A 20,626-nucleotide genomic window follows, 5' to 3' on the forward strand; every position below is an offset into this window, starting at 1 on the left:
ACACTTAGAATTAATTGTTCCTGGTAAAATTAAACTGCTCAGTGGATCACATTTAGATAATGAAAGCTTTACCCTGAGCTTCCAAACCCAAGTCCTCACGGTCACTGCTTTTTCCTAAGCTTTGTACTTGCTGATTGAAGTGTTTTTCTGGCACTTAGTATCTTTTTCCTATAGGAGTTTCTATTCAATTAAATGTGCTGCCATCGGGTAATGCTTGCCTAGAGATTACCTGCATGCCTAGGGATGTACTTTGGATATTTAGTTGTGTTTTGCTCAGATGTTTGAGAGTATTGATTAATATAGCCATAATTAAGTGTCTTCTTGCCTTTAAAGGCAAGAAGAGACAAAATGTCCTGGCTCAATCTTGCTTCACTTCCTCTAACAAAGGAGAGACAGCTTCATGACTTAAGAAGGTGCAGGAAAAGAAAAATCAGAAAAGTGCAATTTTTAAGACTCGTTTTAGAGTTATGACTATAAATTAGGCATGAAGGCTATTCTTGGCTTGTTATAATGGGATGGGCTTAGAAGCCTTAGCAATATGACCACTGAATTCATTGTAGAAATCTTAACCAGGAAGCTTAATACACTGAAAATATTGCCTGGCACTGGAGTGCTTCTAACCTTGTGCAGAACTTCCACCCTTAGTGGGCTTCCCTCATAGCTCAGTTGGTAAAAAAAAATCTGCCTGCAATGCAGGAGACCCCTGTTCGATTCCTGGGTTGGGAAGATCCCCAGGAGAAGGGATAGGCTGCCCACTCCAGTATTCTTGGGCTTCCCTTGTGGCTCAGCTGGTAAAGAATTGGTCTGCAATGTGGGAGACGGGTTTGACTCCTAGGTTGGGAAGATCCCTTGGAGAAGGGAAAGGCCACCCACATCCAGTATTCTGGCCTAGAGAATTCCACGGACTCTTCAGTCCATGGGGTCACAAAGAGTCAGACACTACTGAGCGACTTTCACTTTTCCAACTTTAGTATAGAAATGCTGAAATTTTCATGAAATGCTCTCTCTTTCATGAATTTGTTTGGCCTTTTAAAGACTGATTATACTGTTCAACAACAATAGAGCTTCAGAGGGGAAAAAAATAGCTTTGGGGCTGGAATGTGGAGAATAGATTACACATTGCCAAGTGTTCAGATTATTAATAAGGATTTTTTGTTCAGTTTAGAGTAAATACAGTAGTCCTTCAATGTCTGCAGGGGATTGATTTCAGGACCCTCAGATGCTTGAGTCCTGTAAAATGGCATAGTATTTGCATGTAAGTTACATACATCTCCCATATAATTTAAATCATCTCTAGATTATTTACAATACCTAGTACAATGTAAATGCTATGTAAGTAGTTTTTAGGTGCATGACGAATTCAAGTTTTGCTTTTTGGAATTTCTGGATCTTCCCCCACCAGTGAAATATTTTCAATCTGAAGTTGCTGGAATCCACAGACGTGGAACCCACCGATAAGGAGAGCTGTCCTTTTACTTGCTTTAGTAACTCACAGAGAGCAGATTGATGATCAATAAAAGTATGCTGTGATTGTTGGAGATTACATTATTGATTATTTGCTGATAACCCGAGTAGCTTTCCATGTTTTCAGGGCCTGTAATTTTCATTATCAATGATCTGAATGATCAATGGGTAGTAGATAAATGCAAAGTGAGTATTGACGAAGAATCTCATTTTGTGAGAAGCTTAAAATGTTTGGTAGGGTTACTGCTTGATGGTTATTTGTATTTTTTGTCTTTCGAAAAGCTAATTATTTAAATTATTTTGATTGCTTTAGAAGTGTAGCATTATGCCTGGTGTACTAAAAACTTGTAGGATGTTCATTAAGGTCAATCATTAATTCAAAGAGTGAGGTTCTGTAGCAGTAATTCTCAGTCCTGACTGCAAATTAGAACTGTCACCTGGGGAGCTTCTAGAGAAATTAAATAAAAAGAGCCAGCCATTGGTATTATGTTTAAAGCCAATGTGTGGCCAGACTTAAGAACCACTGATCTATGACTAAGGAATAAATTTAAGTCTGCCAATATGTGGAATGGATGGAGAGGTGAGCTGTGTTTTAGAAACTGTGCTAGCTTTCATGATGACAGTCTTGTGTTGAGTTCTCTGTTTTCCCTCAGTTCTTATTGAGTCACTGGTCTAGAGACAATTAAGAAAGTATACTTCCAGTAGCTTTTTTTTGTTTATGACTAGCAAAGGCATAGGATTTTAAGATGTACTAGTTGAATAACAGTACCATTTTACTCTCGGTTTTTGTTGTTGTTGTTTTTTAAGATTTATTTATCTATTTTATTTTTTGCTCTGCATGGACTGAGGGGAGGCTCCTCTAGTTGCAGTGCATGGGCTTCTCATTGCAGTGGCTTCTCTTGTTGCAGAGCACAGGCTCTAGGGTTAGAGTTAAGTAGTTGAGATGTGTGGGCTCAGTAGTTATGGTGCATGGGCCTCGTTGCTCTGCAAAATGTGAGGTCTTCATGGACCAGGGATCAAACCTGTGTGCCCTGCATTGGTAGGCAGTTTCTCAACCACTGGACCATCAGGAAAGCCCTACTCTGATGTTTATTGAGAGACTGTATCTTGAATAAATTATTGGAGTTTTTTTTGTTTTTTGTTTTTTAAAAAACAGGATTCAGTTTATAATTCAGGAGTACAACAGGGTGATTTTTATCATGAATAAGAAAATTAAATTGACTTCTGTGTTAATTCATAGACTATATACTTTTAAATATTTTTCACCCTTTTAATTGTAGTGTGTATGATATGTCATTAAAATAGAATTGGTGCCAACTCATTTCAATTTTAATAAATGCCATTTCTAAGGACATTTGCACGGGAAGCACTTAAACACAGGATGTACTCCTAATGAATTAAAATTCATTACGAAGTGGCAGGAATCATACACTCCCATTCTAGACTACATTGTGTGCCATCCAAACAGGAATTTTTTTTTTTATATAATTCCTATTTAGAGTTTCTCTCCCTTGGCTAAGGCACCTACATTATTCAAAATCACAGGAGCTAAAACCATTGCTTTAACACTACATTGGCAGACGTGGAAAATTACAATGAATTTACACATATAGTCAGCTTTGCCATTTTTATGTGAACCAAGCAACATTACAGAGTTGAAACAAATTCTACCAGAAATTGCAGGTTCATCAGATTTTTAGGTTGACAAGCATGGAAAAGTCATCTGTTTCACCCCACCCCAGACCCAGTCCTCAGGCAGCTCCAAACTCCAACCTGCCTGACCTGGGGAGACTTTGCCCTTTTTTGAAAAATCCTCAGGAGCATACATTCTACAATTTTTTTCAGGCTCCTATTTCCTCGTCTAACAATGATCATTGTCTGGATCTCCCATCCCCTCTCTCCCTCCCCAAACCTGCACAACAATTTCACTCCATTTTCTCCTATTTAATGGAGATAGAGGTCACTTGAAAGAAATCAGAGATGAAGTATGAGGAAAGCTCTTAGTAAAACTATAAATGCTATACAAATACAAAATTCATAAAAATATCACGCGCCTGAAAAATTGCTTTATGCTTGTACCTTCCTTTGTTCTTTGGAAAGTTATCTGCCACAGAAGAAAGTCGAAGACAATTCAGAATTGGGATAGTGCTAGTTCAGTTTGGTTTTAAGTTAATCTGTGGCCACTGTTAACTGAGGAAAACAATCTATCTGTACTGGCAGTGCAGGAAACATCCCGCTTCACTGGTCTTCTACCTCTTTCCTCTTCCCCCTTTTCATTTGTTGAATGATCTGAGAACTGGCATGAAAGGTGGTTCTTGCTTATTTGCTCTATAGCCACTTCTTGTGTGAAAAACTAGATAGCCATGTGACTATTAAATGAAAGAATTTAAATTGTAGTGTGTGTGTGGACTTGACAATTTCTGGTCTGTTGTAGAGACTACATTGGGACTGTAACTTGCAACAGAAAGCTAGGGGAGGGGAACAAAGTAAACTATACTTCTAAGAAGGTGTATTTACTTTTTGCAAAATGGGTATTATGGGAAATATAGTGCTCTTCTGTGTTCAGACCCTGTATATTACAGTTGCAAACAAAGTCAGTCCCTTAATCAAAATGTATATAGTTACCATTCAGGTAAAGGTATTGTTTACTGGTTTCCAGGAGCTGTTTGAAAATTTATGTGTTAATCACTGACCCTTAGCATGCGAAGGACCTTGTACAGTCAGTTGTTCTAATGCCCTGTCTTGGGGCAGGTGGGTAAATAGCACTTGTAGAGTATTGATGACTTTGTGACTTTTCCCAGATTGCCGTAGATTGAATTACCACAAGCTCCCTTTTAGCCCATACCAGAGTGTATTTCCAGTAGTTATCATTTATATACAACCTAAATCTCTCCTACTTCAATTTATCTCAGTTACTTTTCCAGTGATTCCCTATCGATTTTGGAGGCCGGACCCCACTAGATAATTACTTAATAATCTTTGAATGAAAATAGTGAAGCAAGAGGTCTTACCATATTTTAGGGTAATATTTTTTTCATTCAGAAAAATTATTTTCCCTATATCTGTTTGAGGTACAGAAATTCAGACTGGAATACAGCAAAATATAGACATTTGGAGAACTTGGCAACCTCTAAGTAGTCTTGCTTAAAATGGTTATTTCAGGGATAGAGAGTTATATCTTTGACCTTTAAATAGATCACCGAACAGAAATCTTTGTGGCTATATACTTTAAAACATTTTACGTTGTGGAATTATGCTCTTTTTTAAAAAATAAGGAAATATATAAGTGGATATTGGTTTCTATCATATTTCCTTAGACTTAAATAAATGGTTGTCTCAAACATGTAAAAACAGTGCCATCATAAGAGACTATCCATTTAGAAAGATGGTAATGACGATCCTATATGCAGGGCAGCAAAACAGACACATATGTAAAGAACAGACTTTGGGACTCTGGGAGAAGGCAAGGGTGGGATGATTTGAGAGAATAGCATTGAAACACGTATGTTACTACATGTAAAATAGATGACCAGTACAGATTCAATACAGGAAGCAGGGCACCCAAACCCAGTACTCTGGGACAACCCAGAGGGATAGGGTGGGGCGGGAGGTGGGAGGGGGGTTCAGGATGGGGGGACACATGTGCACCTGTGGCTGATTCATGTTGGTTGATGTATGGCAAAACCCATCATGATATTGTAAAGTAGTTATCCTCCAATTAAATAGATAAATTTAAAAACTTAAAAAAGAGACTATTCTAGATTTATATAAGGAAAGATATTATCCTGATTTAAGATGAGAAAACAGAGTGAAGCCTCAGTGAAAGAAAACTTTGAGGTAAAAATGCGCCTGAATCTTGCAGCTTGTAGATGCAACAAATCTACTTTTTAAAAATACAGAATGGGCATTAGAGTTATATTGTGTGAAATGGGACTTTTTGGCAATAAGTTCTGGGAGATCACAAAAGAATATCTTTCCTTGAAAAGCCAAAGAATTGTAACTTTTCTTTCTAGAAATAGTTGATCACTCCATGAATAGAGATAGCCATTCTATATTCCTTTGTATTTATAAGCAGTTATTTTCAGTTTATAATAATTTTGCATTCTGCTTTCTGCTGTCTGATAATGAAATTTACAAACTTGTCTTCAACGCTTTTTGTGTAATAAATATTCCCAATCTGACCTTTTCTAAATTAGTGTGTTGCTGTGACAGTGATGGTTGAGATCCTGTAGATGAAAGAAAATGCTTGGCAGTAAAAATACTGTTTCTCTAGGATACTTCAATTTAAACATTTAGAATCACAATGTTGGCCTCCGAGCAGTTGGCCTAAACAAAACTTTTACTAACAGTGAAGTTTGAATTTCCTAACAAGGTTTCTACTCTTCCTACTATTCTCTCTCTAGACAATAGCCAAACATGGTTAGACACTTAGACAAGAATTCTGTGCTCAGTAGAAGCATGGAGAAATGTGATGAAAAACTGATCTGTTTTCCTGTTTCTCTTGGTCAGTGTGCTGGAGAAGAGAAGCGAGTTGGTACACGCACAGTATTTGTTGGCAATCATCCAGTTTCAGAAACTGAAGCATACATTGCACAAAAATTTTGTGATAATAGAATAATCTCATCTAAGGTAAGTTGTTTAACTCAATAGATTTTCATATAGTAAGCCAAATAATACTTAATGCTGTAAGCTGAGACATTTATATATGCATTCCTGAATGTGCATTTGTACCAATCATAGACCAACTGTAGTAATTACTCCACCAAAAGGCAGTTTCTTTAAAAGCATCACTTTGTCTCCTTATAGCTGAAAGAGTGTTTCCTTGCTCTCCATTATGATTCATCATGCCTGTTGATTATATGTATCACTTTAAGCCTTAAAGTGTGCTAAAAGTGGAATTATTTACATGCCCAAAGCTTCCTGAATTGGCCTTGTGTAGATGGACTGGGTTGTAAATAATTTACATTCTTCCAGAGGGTGTTATCTTAGAGTGACATTTGTATCTCTTTCTGTTCCATTGCAGAGCTTCTCAAGTACACTCCTGGGTCCTAAAGGGTACATTCTGTTCTGTGCACTGCTTGAACAGTTAAGGGTTCAATCACCATAGCTGTGTTACCATTTGAATAATCATCTTACTTTATTTAGCATTGTGTAATGCTAAAAGAAGCAGCCTGAAGACCTGTTTAAATCCTGGTCTGATCATTTACTAGCTATGTGACTTTAGGCAAATTAATCTCTCAGTCTGAATGTCCTCATTAGTGAAATGGAGTTTATGTTCCATTCATGAAAGCATTCTTTATAACTCATAGTACCCAGTAGTCATTAATCTACAAGTATTAGTTTGCTAATCTTTCCCCTTGACTGAGGAGGTTAGGTGCTAGGTGCTAGATGGCTGGCACCGTATAGAGACTGCTGTGTCTTCTAGTATGGCGCAGATCTTGATAATTTTCCTCGCTTCCTCATGTAGCATGATAAGGTAGACCTCAAATGTTGGTGACTATTGGTTCATTGCATGTTGACAGACACCGAGGATCTGAAACACAGAGTTATACCCTTCCTTTGCAAATTTAGCATTTTAATTTTCAAACATGTGGTTTCTGTTTGGGTAGTGATATAATGCAGATAGATTGTACTTAGCTGGGAGAGTAGCATGTAAAATATGGACAGAATGATTGAAAACTGTGTCACCTAATGAGCAGATCCATGGGACTATAGAACACTCTGAGTTTAAATGTCTGTTTCCTGTTAATCTTTAACCTTGTGGCAGAAATTTATTGTCAGCTAGAATTTTCTGTACCTGTGCCCGAGATAGTGAATAGTTCTTTCACCGAAAATTGTTACTCACTCTTAGTATTCAAGAAAACAGTCAATAGTAGTCCTTTGGCTCAAAATCATGGACTTAATATAGAACTGAAACATCCTAAGAGATCCTGTTGTTCAACTCCCTGACTTTACAGATGGAGAAAGCAAACCCAGAGAACTTAAGTTAGTCATGGTCATGAAGCAAAGTTAGTGATAAAGCCAGGAACAGACCTGCTTTATAAGATACAGTGGCTCTGAATAAAGAGCTGTTTCATGTCATTGTGCTATTCGGGCTCCTCCCTCAGTCTTCTCTCCTTTACTTTAAGGAAATTATTTTTTCCCATAGTGCTTTATGTAGAAAATGATAAAGTGACACACTGATAGTCAAGTGACTTTTCACTGAGCTAGTGAAAATCCACTTGTTGTAATATACCATGTATTTTTGCATATTAAAGGAACATATAAAACTCAGTTAATTCTCAACTGTTTTTGCATTTCTTAGAATATTTTTCATATCTTACCTTTAGTTTTGCCAGTAGTCAAAACAATGCAATAGGGTATTTTTTAAATAATAAGGAATTCATGGGCAAATACAAACTGGTTCTAAACATATTTGCATATACAGTTTATATGTATGTGTTTTAGAAACCACAGTAGTGAATGCATCTACATTGATAGACTAACACATCTTTTTCTTTGTAGATATTTTATTTTTACAGTTTGTCTAGTTAATTGCTTATTAACTGATCTGTTTTTCATAACAGCTATAGAACAGAAAAAAAGGAATTGACAGTATACTGACTTCACAAAAAGAATGAAATTTTAGTACAATAGTTACAAGGGGAACAGCATATAGTGTAGTGGTAAAGAGCTTCACCCTTATAAACAGGAGATCTGTGTTTGAAGTTAAAGTTATATAACCTTCCTATGTCCCCATTTTCTTATCTGTAAAATGGGGCTGTTAACTACTTATCTCACAGGATTGTGATGCGGATAAAGTAATTCACAGAAAACGTTGAAGCACTGTGCTTGGCATGCACTAACAACTCAGTAGATAGTAACTGCTATTGTTATTTATGTTTTTGTGATTATTATTATTACTGCAGTCCTGAGCAGTAGTAGTGATTTCCTCACTCTCCTGTGTTTCAAATATGCAGAGCGATTACTTTTAAAAAGAAGCCTTCAGGTCCAGTTCGGAGAGAAAAGTGTTTCATAATTTGACTTTCTCTTCCTCACATTGCCCTTTAGCTGATGGTATTTGCACCAGAATCTTTTAATTGAAGAAATGTACAACATTTTTAATGGAAGAAATGTGCAACTTGTAGCAAGTGTTGATTTCCTTTCTAAACCATCCAATAATAAAAATAACTTTCTCAGTTGGCTGCCTTTTGTTTACAGGTGCCATCAGTAATGTAATATCACTGGGAATAAGTCCTGTTAATACAGGAACACTGAAAATAACACTTTGATAAAAATTTAAGTTTTATTAACTTACAAAATTAGCATCCTTTTCTTCTTTTGGGATGCACAAATACTTTATTTAGAAAAACTTGTTCTCTTTGGCCTTCCTATTTTAGTGCACTGAGCAGGGACCTTTGGGAATCACTAGAACTTTGTAGCTGGTACAAAACTTGGAAATCCCCTTCTGCAGCAAAAGAAACTAGATCTTTAAGATCTTAGGTTCCATCATTTTTCTCTATTCTACTTTTTTTTTTTTTCATTTAAAACTTCTGAGCCTCATCTTGAAGGCCCTTCAGTGGGATAAGAATCAGGGAGCTCCTCCTAACTCTTTGAAGCTATGCCCAAGGTTAAACTTAACTTCTCCTATGTGAAACAATGTATTAAAGTTTCAAGACTAAAATTACACTAGCATTTTCTCTCATTTTAAAAATCAAAAGCATCAATAGAATTTCTTAGACATGTCTTTGCATTTTATCAAACTCCCTGAAGGTGCCTTTTAAGCTAAAGTTACTAAATCCTAATGTAGTACTGTCTTGGTAACTCCTTTTGCTGTTCTGAATTTATGGTAGAAAGAGTGATACTTTGAAAAAGCAGAAAGTTCTGCTTGACATTGGTAATGAAAATGAAAGTAGGTTGCTGTGATGGTCAAAATTGGATTTACTGCCTACATCAAGGAGAGTTGATAATCACGTGGATACAGTCATTTAGCAAAATGAACAGTTATTCAACCTAGAGCTTTGCTTATTTACAACTAATCTTCAGGTACGGTTATTTTGTTACATTGCATTCAAATGCCAGTAGTAAGAAAAGTCAGTGCTCCCTTCACAACTGGTTGTTGACTTTGCCACTTTACATAGTTAACTACTTCATTTTAGCTGCTATCCTTTTTCTCATGATACACAGAAATATTAGAACAAGTTTTTTAAAGGCTAAATTGGAAAAATTTTGGACTTTGGGTAAAAACAAGTAGTGTTCTAAAGTTTCCTTTTGTTTAAAATTTTCAGTTAATAGACTCTCAACACTGAGATTCCCTTCATACTCTCTACTTTAAATTAGGAAAGTTATTTATCAAAGTTACAAGGTTTTGATTTCAAATTAAATTAGATGATACATGTGTGAGGGGGGACCCACACTTGTGTCAATCAAAGGCCACAGTTGTGTACCAGTTGTTTAATTCACTATAGGGAAAATGAAAATGCTTTGCACATACTTGGGAAGCTGGCATTTTTCTGAAGAAACTTTTGAAGAAAGTGAAAGTGAAGTCGCTCAGTCGTGTCCGGCTCTTTGCGACCCCATGGACTGTAGCCTACCAGGCTTCTCCGCCTATGGGATTTTCCAGGCAAGGGCACTGGAGTGGGGTGCCATTTCCTTCTCCAGGGGATCTTCCCGACCCAGGGATTAAACCCAGGTCTCCCTCATTGCGTGCAGACGCTTTACCGTCTGAGCCACCAAGAAACTTTTAAAACGTGTTCTAGATGTCAGGGTTGCTTTTTTAGTTTAGGCTTGCACGTTAAAATAGTATAGAAGATCCACTTAGTGACTTCTCTTGAGCAAGAACTGACTTTTGACCCCCAAAAATGTCCATTTTCAACATCATGTATAAAACAAATGCTCTAAACATTTTCTTCCTGTGAGTTAACATTATTTCTGGTTTGTAGCAACTAAGTTTGAGAGTTCACTTTTTAGGTAAACAAGGCAATTTGAATAACTTGGTGTATGCAGCTTTCATTCCATTTCAGTTTTAATTAGAACACTATTTAAAAGTAGGCTTCTCTTAGTCTGCCTTGAAATATGTATGCTATATTGCATTTGTATTATAACAGAGACAAGAAGCTTAATTTACGTTTTAGTTAGAGCAGTGGAAGAAATGGCCAAAACACAAGTTTCAGTCAACATTTCTTGTATACCTTCTACATGCTGAACACTGTTCTAGGCATGGAAGGGAAAGGAGCTTATGTTTATATGTTCTCTGACCTCTTAGTAGCTCATGATCTGATATAGGAAAGAAGAGGGCATGTAGTAATAGTTGCTTATCAAGATAAACTGACCAGAGTTCCTCAAGGAAGCAGTTCATTTAGGAAGTTAAAACAGAGGGAAACAGTGGGGGCCTAGAAACAACAACAAAAATGTTCCCTTCAACATGTTCACACCCCACAGAGGACTCTCACAGTCCCAATGTTTGTTTGTTCAATTTAAAACCCTTTACTTAAGGAACAGAAGGTCAACGAGCCAGAAGCTCAGCTGTTAGCCTGTTGGAGTTTAGTTTGTTGTTTTAGAAAACTGACCTTCAGTCATCGGGACAGTTAAGTGGTCATCTGAACTAGGGGGCAGCTTCAGAGTGACTGGACCTGTGGTTTTGATCCCTTTTCTTTTTGGTCACAAGCTGCCTTGGGAATCTGAAAACTGTGGACTCTCTTCTCCCAAGTGATACACATCCACACACAAGTATGCACTTCGTGTCGAATGGGCTTCCCTGAGGCACTTCTATGAACCCTGGGAGAAGAACCTTCTAGGTGGGCTGTTGGTTGTAATGCAGCTGCTTCACTGAATATATTTGCCTCCATTCATCTTTTCATTCTTGGGATTCCCTGAACCTTGGGCCTATATACCTTTTAAAGGGAGGTTAGTAGTAAAGCCCCATCTATTGTATCATGCTCTGCAACTTTGGCTTTGTCAGTCACCTTACCTAATACAATGAATATTTTCTCACAAATGGAGACCGTGCAAGTATAAACTTAGATCTTTAGGTTAAGAAACATTTCTTTGTTTCTGGTTTCTGGTCTTTATTAAGACATCTAGAAAATCCAACTTTGGGTGATTTTAAAATGCCCTGGTCCTTGAGCTTAAGGTACCAATGAGAAAGTCTTTGTGATTTGACAGCTGGCCCAAGAGTTTTCTCCTCCTGCCCATGTACAATTTAGCATTGAAACCTTTACCCACTACCTATTATCAAAGTACAAGGTTGGTATGTTGTTGATTAAAATGTAAACTGTCTATGACCTAAGGTTATGTGTACACCAAGGCTGTCAGGGAGGTGGTAAGCAGTGATAGGGACAGAATTTTATCTGTGATGATAATCAAGATTCCAAAGCTTAGCACAGCCAGAAAAATTAATTTAATTAGTTCATTCATTCATCCAACTAATTTATTGAGTGTCTACTTTATGTCAGGCACTGTGCTAGGAGTTGGAGAAAAGTAATAAAAAGACTAGATGAATAGTCTGCCCTTTTAGATCTCAGTGCCTCTTGAGGGAGAAACTTTAATTAAAATATGCACACATATAATTATTCACTGAAATGCGTGATCCCAGGGAAGTATAGGGTGATATGAGAGCAGATAACAGGGAACCTAATTTAGATTGGCCAGGGAAAGCAAAGCTGAGGGACAGATGGCCCAGTTAGAATGCTCCAAGTGAAAACTTGACTCCTGCAGAGTGCTTATATGCTATACCTCTAAGCACACACTTATTCGTCTGTGAGGTTTGGGTTTTAACATGCTTTCAAAGTATTGTGATAATCTGGAATCTTTTTCAAGTTTCTTTTCTAATAATCTTTTTTTTTCCCTCCCATATAGTATACACTTTGGAATTTCCTCCCAAAGAATCTGTTTGAACAGTTTAGAAGAATTGCAAATTTTTATTTTCTTATCATTTTTCTTATACAGGTAAGAGCTCTATTAGAAACTTCATTTCTTCAAGCAAATTTTCAATCCGTTTCTAACCTTGAAATGCCCTGTGATTAAAAAGTTGTTCATGGCTTATTATAATAACACTTTTTAAAGTACTAATATATTTTAAGCTGTACTCAATTTTATATATTTCTAAAGTAGCTCTTTCACTAGAAAACTTATTGAGACTTTGTTACTTTTTTTAAACTTTCATGGATTTCATATCTTTGTTCATCTTAGACAGACATGCATTGTGTATTTGTATATATAGTGGTATGTATGAAAATTGAAAATAGTTCAAATTAATAGTTTCACTTTTTTAAGCACCCATTTCAGTTTAATTGAAAATTTATCACTTATCTTCTTGATCACCGGTTTTGCTTTTCCTCATTTATTTACTTTAAGGATGAAATAAATCCTTGTACACTGGTTTGCTTCTCAGTGTTCCTAATGTTTTGTGTTTTAAATTTTAGACATTTAAAATTTCATCTTCCATCTTTCAGTCTATAAGCTATTAAAATCTTTCCCTTGCCAAAATTACCCTTTGAAAATTTTACTACACTAAAGGTATTTTTTTTCTCATTTCATTGTTTTAAAGCAAAGCAAAAACATCCCAATAAAATTGCTCAAATGCCTTGCTGATCTTAAGTGCTTCTGTTTATCTACTTTGAGTAAATAGTACTATAATTCAATTTAGCTCTGCAAATTAAAACCAGTCTGGGTTGTGATATGGGGAAGAACCAATTTCAGTCATGAATGACAGGGCATTTGAGGCGGAGCTCCTCTAGATCAATGGTGAGATGTCTTACAGCACAGCATAGAATAAATAAACTGTGTAGAAGATTATGCACACCATCATTCCACTTGGCATGCAGCACAGTTCAGTTCAGTTCAGTAAGCACCTGTGTGCCAGGCAGTGGTCCAGATAACAAAGATTTAGCAGGTACAGTAAAGATCAAAATTGCCTTTTCTACCCAAAAGGAATTTTACGTTAAAGCAAAAAAAGACAGTCATGTATTCACTCAATTTAATGTGGTAAATGTAGTAAAACTAGTATGAGCAAAATGCTGTGTGGACACAATGAAAGTTATGTTTTTTCTTCTTACCCAAGAGAAGCTTGAAAAAACTTCAAAGAATAGGTGACTTTAAGACTTGAAAGATTAGAGAGCTTATGTGGTGAGGAATCCAGATTAATATCTCAGTGCTACGTAAAAGGAGAGTGACCCCATGATTCTCTTTGCCTCAAATCTAGTTCTCTTTCAGGATTTCCTGTTTCAGTGAATGACAACATCCACCTAGCCATGTTAATCAGATACTTGGGGAGACATTTTTAACCACCACTTATAAGAAATTCATTACCAGTGTTGCTTCCTAAATGTCTCTGGAACTTCTTTTTGTATTTGCTGCTACCACCTTTGTTCAAGCCATCATCTCTTACCTGGATGAGTGTACATCTCTTACCTGGATGAGTGTACTAGCCTCCCTCCACTTTTGTTCCCTTCCATTCCATTTTCCACAAAGCAATGAGAATGACCTTTTGGAATGTGGTTCTGTTCACGTGACTTCTCCCTACCTAAAAGCTTCAATTATTTCCCACTGTTTGTGAGATAAAGAATGAACTTTCGTCTGGAGAGCCCTGCTAGGTATGGCCCCATCTCCCCTCCAGCCTCTTCTCACACCACATGCTTTTTTGCTGCTGGCTTCCTTTATTTTCTCACAGGTGCCACATGCCCTCCTCCCATAGAGACTTTCTCTATGCACCTCACTGCGCCTATGAAGCCCTCCCTTCCATCTAGTTAACTTCTGTATACTCTTCAAATCTGACTTGTTTTAATGTCTGGTTTTCACTGTAAGTTGCCAGCTCTTATGAGGGCAGGAACTTTTCTCCATCTTGTTTAAAATAAAGCAGCATCTCTAGAGCCTGGCTGATAATAGCACAAAGGCTGACAGAATGGTGCTCAACAGACAGATGGTAAATGAATGGATATATTTCAGTCTAGGGGTTAGTCCAAGCTGGCATGAAAACTAAGCCTAAATTTAGAACTATTTTCTTAAACTAATGGCTATGTTGATTGCTTTTGTTTTAAGGAAAGTTAACATTCATGCTGCTACTGGGATATGTTTTGTTTACATTTTTGTCTGAAATGTTTATAGCATGTAAGTGCTGTGTATAAGTTAATGGCAGCTTTTCATTTTAGTCTCAATTTACTTTCTTTACCTAGGTCACAGTGGACACACCAACTAGCCCAATTACGAGTGGACTTCCACTTTTCTTTGTTATAACTGTTACAGCCATCAAGCAGGTAAATTTCTAATCTACAATTATGCTTGCATTTCAGTCCTGTCTGACATGAGAGTTTATATTTTGTTCTTATTGAAAACCCATTAAAATGGTTATAAGACACATCTTTAATTTCTTTGCTCCTTTCTCCCCATTTTTTGGAAGGAGGAATATAACCCTAAAAGGAGAGTAGGTAGAGGTACACCTCACTCAGGGAGTGGAAGGTAAATTTGTAATGTGCATTGCATTTTTCAATGTGCTGTATCTGTCTGAAAAATTCCCATTCTTGTGGACTTGTTAAATTGCCACCTATAGCAGAGAACTCAAGAGTGCGTGTGTGTGTGCTAAGTCACTTAAGTCACGTCCAATTCTTTGTGACCCCATGGACTGTAGCCAGCCAGGCTCCTCTGTCCCTGGGATTCTCCAGGCAAGAGTACTGGAGTGGGTTGCCATTTCCTTCTCTGAACTCAAGAGTATAAATACTTTAATTTTGTTGTCTTTCCTGATGCTGCTGAAGAGGTGTTTTGACAAATTCCCAATGAAACTGAAAAACGGAAACAGGAAGTGTGGTTAAGGAGTAGTTAACAATGTTTTTCCTGTACCAGAAGCTGACAGGTTACAAGGAGACTTTTAGACAGTACTTATCAAAGTCCTTTAGAAAGGAGACTTTTAGACAGTACTTATCAAAGTCCTTTAGAAAGTGTCCCAAAGAATATCCAAAATAAAGGTTTGCTTAACAATATTGAGAACATGGTTACCTTTCTTCTTGGGGTTATCTGGTCTTCTATCTTGCCTACCCAGAACTGAAAGGATATTTTATCAAGTGTTTGGTTGCTAAATAAAGACTTTGAGAATGTTATTTCCCTGAAGCTGTTAAGATTATTTTCTTTAACATCATAGAATTGCTGGTTCCAAGAATAGCCTGTTTGGTTTTCAAAAAGCTCTTACTGATTCATTTTACTCCCAATACTAGTTCATGCTGGGGCCTTTGTTTCCTCACTGACATCACTGAAAGTTCCCATATGAAGTGATAGTCTAAGCATTGCCCTAAAGAAGGACAGGATAGAAATCAATATATAGCACCCGAGAAAAAAAGGGGAAGGCGATTAAGAGACTTTTCAAACAGTTAGATTTGAAAAGGTACAGACCCTATTGTAAGGAAAAAAAAGTAAAGTGATGTAAAAAAAAAAGGAGATGGTGCTCAAACAAATAGAGTTCCTCCATTCTTACTTTTGGCTTAAATTACTCTAGACCAAAGAAAGCCCAAAGGAAAATGAACTCATTACTTTTAATTCTAAAAGATGAACACCAATTTATATTTTCTTTTGTCACCAAGTCAGTGGAGAAATTTAACTGTTGATCTCTAAAACTTATCATAGATACTGTTCCAAAATAATCCTACTTGCTCTTTCTATTCTCTGTCTCTGGGAAGGAATTATATTTCCTCAGAGATGATCACTCCCAACAGTCTAATATGGAAGAATGTGTTTAAGTAATTTGGTCTATAAGAAAATAAAACCTGGAAAAATGTCTTTCAAATTAAAAAGTAGAGAACATTAACATTAGCTTGACTAAGAGCAGAATTAGAAAAATAAACCATAGTCCTTCACTGCTGAAGAATATTAAGTCTCTATTACCTGTATTTTTATTAATACTTATCTCTAGAATGGAGGAATCTTTTAATGCAATAAAGCTTTTTACCTAAGGAATATTTTGAAAGTATATTTTCATTTTTGCTGCAAAAATTTACAGTGTTGTCTCTTTATTCTGCATTGAAAGTAATATTATAAGTACAAGTATCTGCTGTGACTCAGAGAAGGGGTTGTAAAAATTATTAACAACTTTACTTGATTATGTGAGTTTGACTATGTCCTTATTTTTATTCTTCTAGGGATATGAGGATTGGCTGAGGCACAGGGCTGACAATGAAGTCAATAAGAGCACTGTTTACATTATTGAAAATGCAAAGCGAGTGAAAAAAGAGAGTGAAAAAATCAAGGTATTAAGTTTTGTAGTACATTCTTTTTTTTTTAATTATAGTGAGAACACATCATTTTAAAATGTACACTTCAGTGGCATTTTATATGTTCTCAGTGCTGTGCCACCATCACCACTGTCTAGTTCCAGAACATTCTCACTGCCATGAAGTAGTCATCCTCCATTCCTCCCTCACCCAGGTCCTGGCAACCACTCATCTTTCTGTCTCAGTGGGTTTACCTATTATAGGTATTTCACATAAATGGAATCATATACTATGTGGCTCTTATGTCTGCATTCTCTTGCTTGTTGCTATCTTCTTGAGGTTCATTCATGTTGTGGCATGTTTCATTACTTCATTCCTTTTGATTGAGTAATACTACATAATATAGCCATACCACATTTTGTTTATCCAATCATCAGTTGATGGACATTTGTTTTCTTTCTCCCTTTGAGCTATTAGGGGGCTTCCCAGTTGGCTCAGATGGTAATGTGTCTGCCCGCAATGCAGGAGACCCAGCTTTGATTCCTGAGTAGGGAAGATCCCCTGGAGAAGGAAATGACAACCCACTCCAGGACTCTTGCCTGGAAAATACCATGGACGGAGGAGCCTGGCGGACTACAGTCCATGGGGTCGTGAAGAGTTGGACATGACTAGGCGACTTCACTTGAGCTATTAGGATTGTTGGTGATACGCATATTCATGTACAAGTTTTTGTTTCAAACACCTCTTTCCCATTCTTTTGGGTACATACGTAGGAGTAGAATTGCTAGGTCATGTGGTGATTCTAGTTTTTATGAATCACCAAACTGTTTTCCACAGCAGCCATATGCCATTTTATATTCCACTACCATATGTGATAGTTGTAAGGTATTGTTTTTTTAAATATCTCAGACAGTTTCATTTTTTATTCAAATTAGCCATTGACTGTTATTATACAATAAGATTCCTGTTGATAAAATTTTTGACTTGTCCCAATCAAATAATAGTTTTTGTACCTAGCAAATTTTAATTAATGTAAGCTTAGTCCCTGGTGGCTCAGAGGTTAAAACGTCTGCCTGCAATGCAGGAGACCTGGGTTCGATCCCTGGGTCAGGAAGATGCCCTGGAGAAGGAAATGGCAACCCACTCCAGTATTCTTGCCTGGAGAATCCCATGGATGGAGGAGCCTGGTGAACTACAGTCCATGGGGTGACAAAGAGTCGGACACAACTGAGCAACTTCACTTTCACTTTCACTTTCTTTTAGTCTTCAGAGCAGCAAAACTGAACAGAAATTATGGAGTTCACATACAGTCCTTTTCCCTACACAGGTACAACCTTCCTCACAATCAGTACCCCCCACCAGAGTGGCATATTTGTTACAATCAGTGTGATAGTCCACAGTTTAGGTTAGTTAGTTTTCACTCTTGATCATGTATGTTCAGTGAGTCTGAACAAATGTATAAGGACATGTCTCCAGCATTACAGTATTCTACAGAATCATTTCACTGCCCTAAATATCCTCTGTGCTTAGCCTATTCATCCCTCCCTCCAACCCCTGGTCACCACTCTTCCTTTTACTGTTTCCATAGTTTTGCATTTTTCTTAGTGTCATGTGGTTAAAATCATACAGTATATAGCTTTTTCAAGTTGGCTTTTTCCATTTAGTAACATGCATTTGAGTTTTCTCCATCTTTTTATGGTTTGATAGCTCATTTCTTTTTAGCACTAAATAATATTTCATTGTCTAGATGTACCAGCTTATTTAATAGTCACTCACTTACTGAAGGACATCATGCTTGCTTCCATGTTTTGGCCATTAGAAATAAAACTATTATAAACATCTATATGTAGGTCTTTGTGTGAATATAAGATTTCAGTTCATTTTGGTAAAAACTAAAGAGTGTGATCTGGATCATATGGTAAGAGAGTGTTTAGTTTTATAAGAAACTTCCAGACTATCTCCAACATAGCTACCCATTTTGCATTTCCCGTAAGCAGTAAATGAGAGTTCTGTTGCTCCATATCCTGGCCAACATTTGTTGTCAGTATTCTAGATTTTGCCCATTCTAAAGACTGTATAGTGATATCTCATTTTGGTCTTAATTTGCAATTCCCTGATGACATAGGGTGTTGAAAATAATTCCATATGTTTACTTGCATTTGAATATCTTCTTTGGTGAGGTGTCTATTAGGTCTTTTCCCCAATTTTTTAATCAGATTGCTCATTTTCATATTGTGAAAATTGGTAGCAGTCCTTTTGGTATATTTTAGATAATAGTCCTTTATCAGATGTGTCTTTTATAAATATCGTATCCTAGTCTTAAGGTATTACTTATTTTTACTTTATTGTGTTATTGGGATAAAAAATAAGAACAGAATTAGAAAAATAAATGATAGTCCTTCACAATTAAAGAATATTAAGGCTCTAATGCCTGTGTTTTTATTAATACTTATCTATGTTTTTGTTCATTTGCTAAGTTGTGCCCGACTCTCTGTGACCCCATGAACTGCAGCACACTATGCTTCCCTGTCCTTCACTATCTCCTGGAGTTTGCTCAGACTCATATCCATTGAGTTGGTAATGCCATCCAACCATCTCATCCTCTGTCGCCCCCTTCTCCTGCCCTCAATCTGTCCCAGCACCTGGGTCTTTTCCAATGAGTCAGCTCTTCGCATCAGGTGGCCAAAGTATTGGAGCTTCAGCTTTAGCATCAGTCCTTCCAATGAATATTCAGGACTGATTTCCTTTAGGATTGACTGGTTTGATCTTCTTGCTGTCCAAGGGACTCTAAACAGTCTTCTCCAGCACCACAGTTTGAAAGCATCAGTTTTCTGGCACTCAGCCTTCTTGATGGTCCAGCTCTCACATCCATACATGACTACTGGAAAAACCTTAGCTTTGACTCTACAGGCCTTTGTCAGCAAAGTGATGTCTCTGCTTTTTAATATGCTGTCTAGGTTTGTCATAGCTTTTCTTCCAAGGAGCAAGCATCTTTTAATTTTGTGGCTGCAATCACCATCTGCAGTAATTTTGGAGCCCAAGAAAATAAAGTCTGCCACTGTTTCCATTGTTTTCCCATCTGTTTGCCATGAAGTGATGGGACTGGATGTCATGATCTTCATTTTTTGAATGTTGAGTTTTAGAGCAGCTTTTTCACTCTCCTCTTTCACCTTCATCAAGCGGCTCTTCAGTTCTCTTCACTTTCTGCTGTTAGAGTGGTATATCATCTGCATATCTGAGGTGGATGATATTTCTCCAGGCAATGTTGATTCTAGCTTGTGCTTCCTCCAGCTCCATTTCACATGATGTACTCTGCATATGAGTTAACTAAGCAGGGTGACAGTATACAGCCTTGATGTACTCCTTTTCCAATTTTGAAAATTGGAACAGTCCATTGTTCCATCATGTCTGGTTCTAACTATTGCGTCTTGACCTGCATACAGGTTTCTCAGGAGACAGGTAAGGTGGTCTGGTATTCCCATCTCTTAAAGAATTTTCCATGGTTTGTTGTGATCCACACAATCAAAGCCTTCAGAATAGTCAATAAAGCAGAAGTAGATGTTTCTCTGGAATTCCCTTGCTTTTTCTGTGATCCAACAGATGTTGGCAATGTGATCTCTGATTCCTCTGCCTTTTCTAAATCTAGCTTGTACGGCTGGAAGTTCTCAGTTCATGTAGTACTAAAGCCTAGCATATGAAAGTTTTTGAGCATTATCTTGCTACCATGTGAAATGAGTTCAATCTGCTTATCTGTAGAATGGTGGTACCTTAACACCATCTTAACTATTTTTTAAGTATACAGTTCAGTAGTGTTAAGTATTCACATTGTTGTACAACAGATCTCTAGAACCTTTTCATTTTATAACACTAAAACTCTATATCCACTAAACACTGCTTCTAGTCCTTGGTAAACGCTTGTATTTTCTGTTGCTGTTACTTGGACTACCTTAGAGAGATACTTCCTGTGATAGGAAATGTATAGTATCTGT

The 20,626-nt window shown here is 37.0% G+C and overlaps 1 protein-coding gene across 19 annotated transcripts in view; it reads left to right on the top strand.

Moving 5' to 3' along the window:
* ATP11C (ATPase phospholipid transporting 11C) overlaps positions 1-20,626 on the top strand; it is a 172,381-nt gene that overhangs the window by 68,776 nt on the left and 82,979 nt on the right. For all 19 annotated transcript variants that reach the window (XM_060408250.1, XM_060408251.1, XM_027963685.3 and 16 more), the window contains 4 exons: positions 5,974-6,093; positions 12,301-12,390; positions 14,616-14,696; positions 16,566-16,673. In XM_060408250.1, the coding sequence (XP_060264233.1) occupies positions 5,974-6,093; positions 12,301-12,390; positions 14,616-14,696; positions 16,566-16,673 (399 nt within the window). The remainder of the gene's footprint in view (positions 1-5,973; positions 6,094-12,300; positions 12,391-14,615; positions 14,697-16,565; positions 16,674-20,626) is intronic.

Source organism: Ovis aries, chromosome X (genome assembly GCF_016772045.2).
Source record: "Ovis aries strain OAR_USU_Benz2616 breed Rambouillet chromosome X, ARS-UI_Ramb_v3.0, whole genome shotgun sequence".
NCBI lineage: Eukaryota > Metazoa > Chordata > Mammalia > Artiodactyla > Bovidae > Ovis > Ovis aries.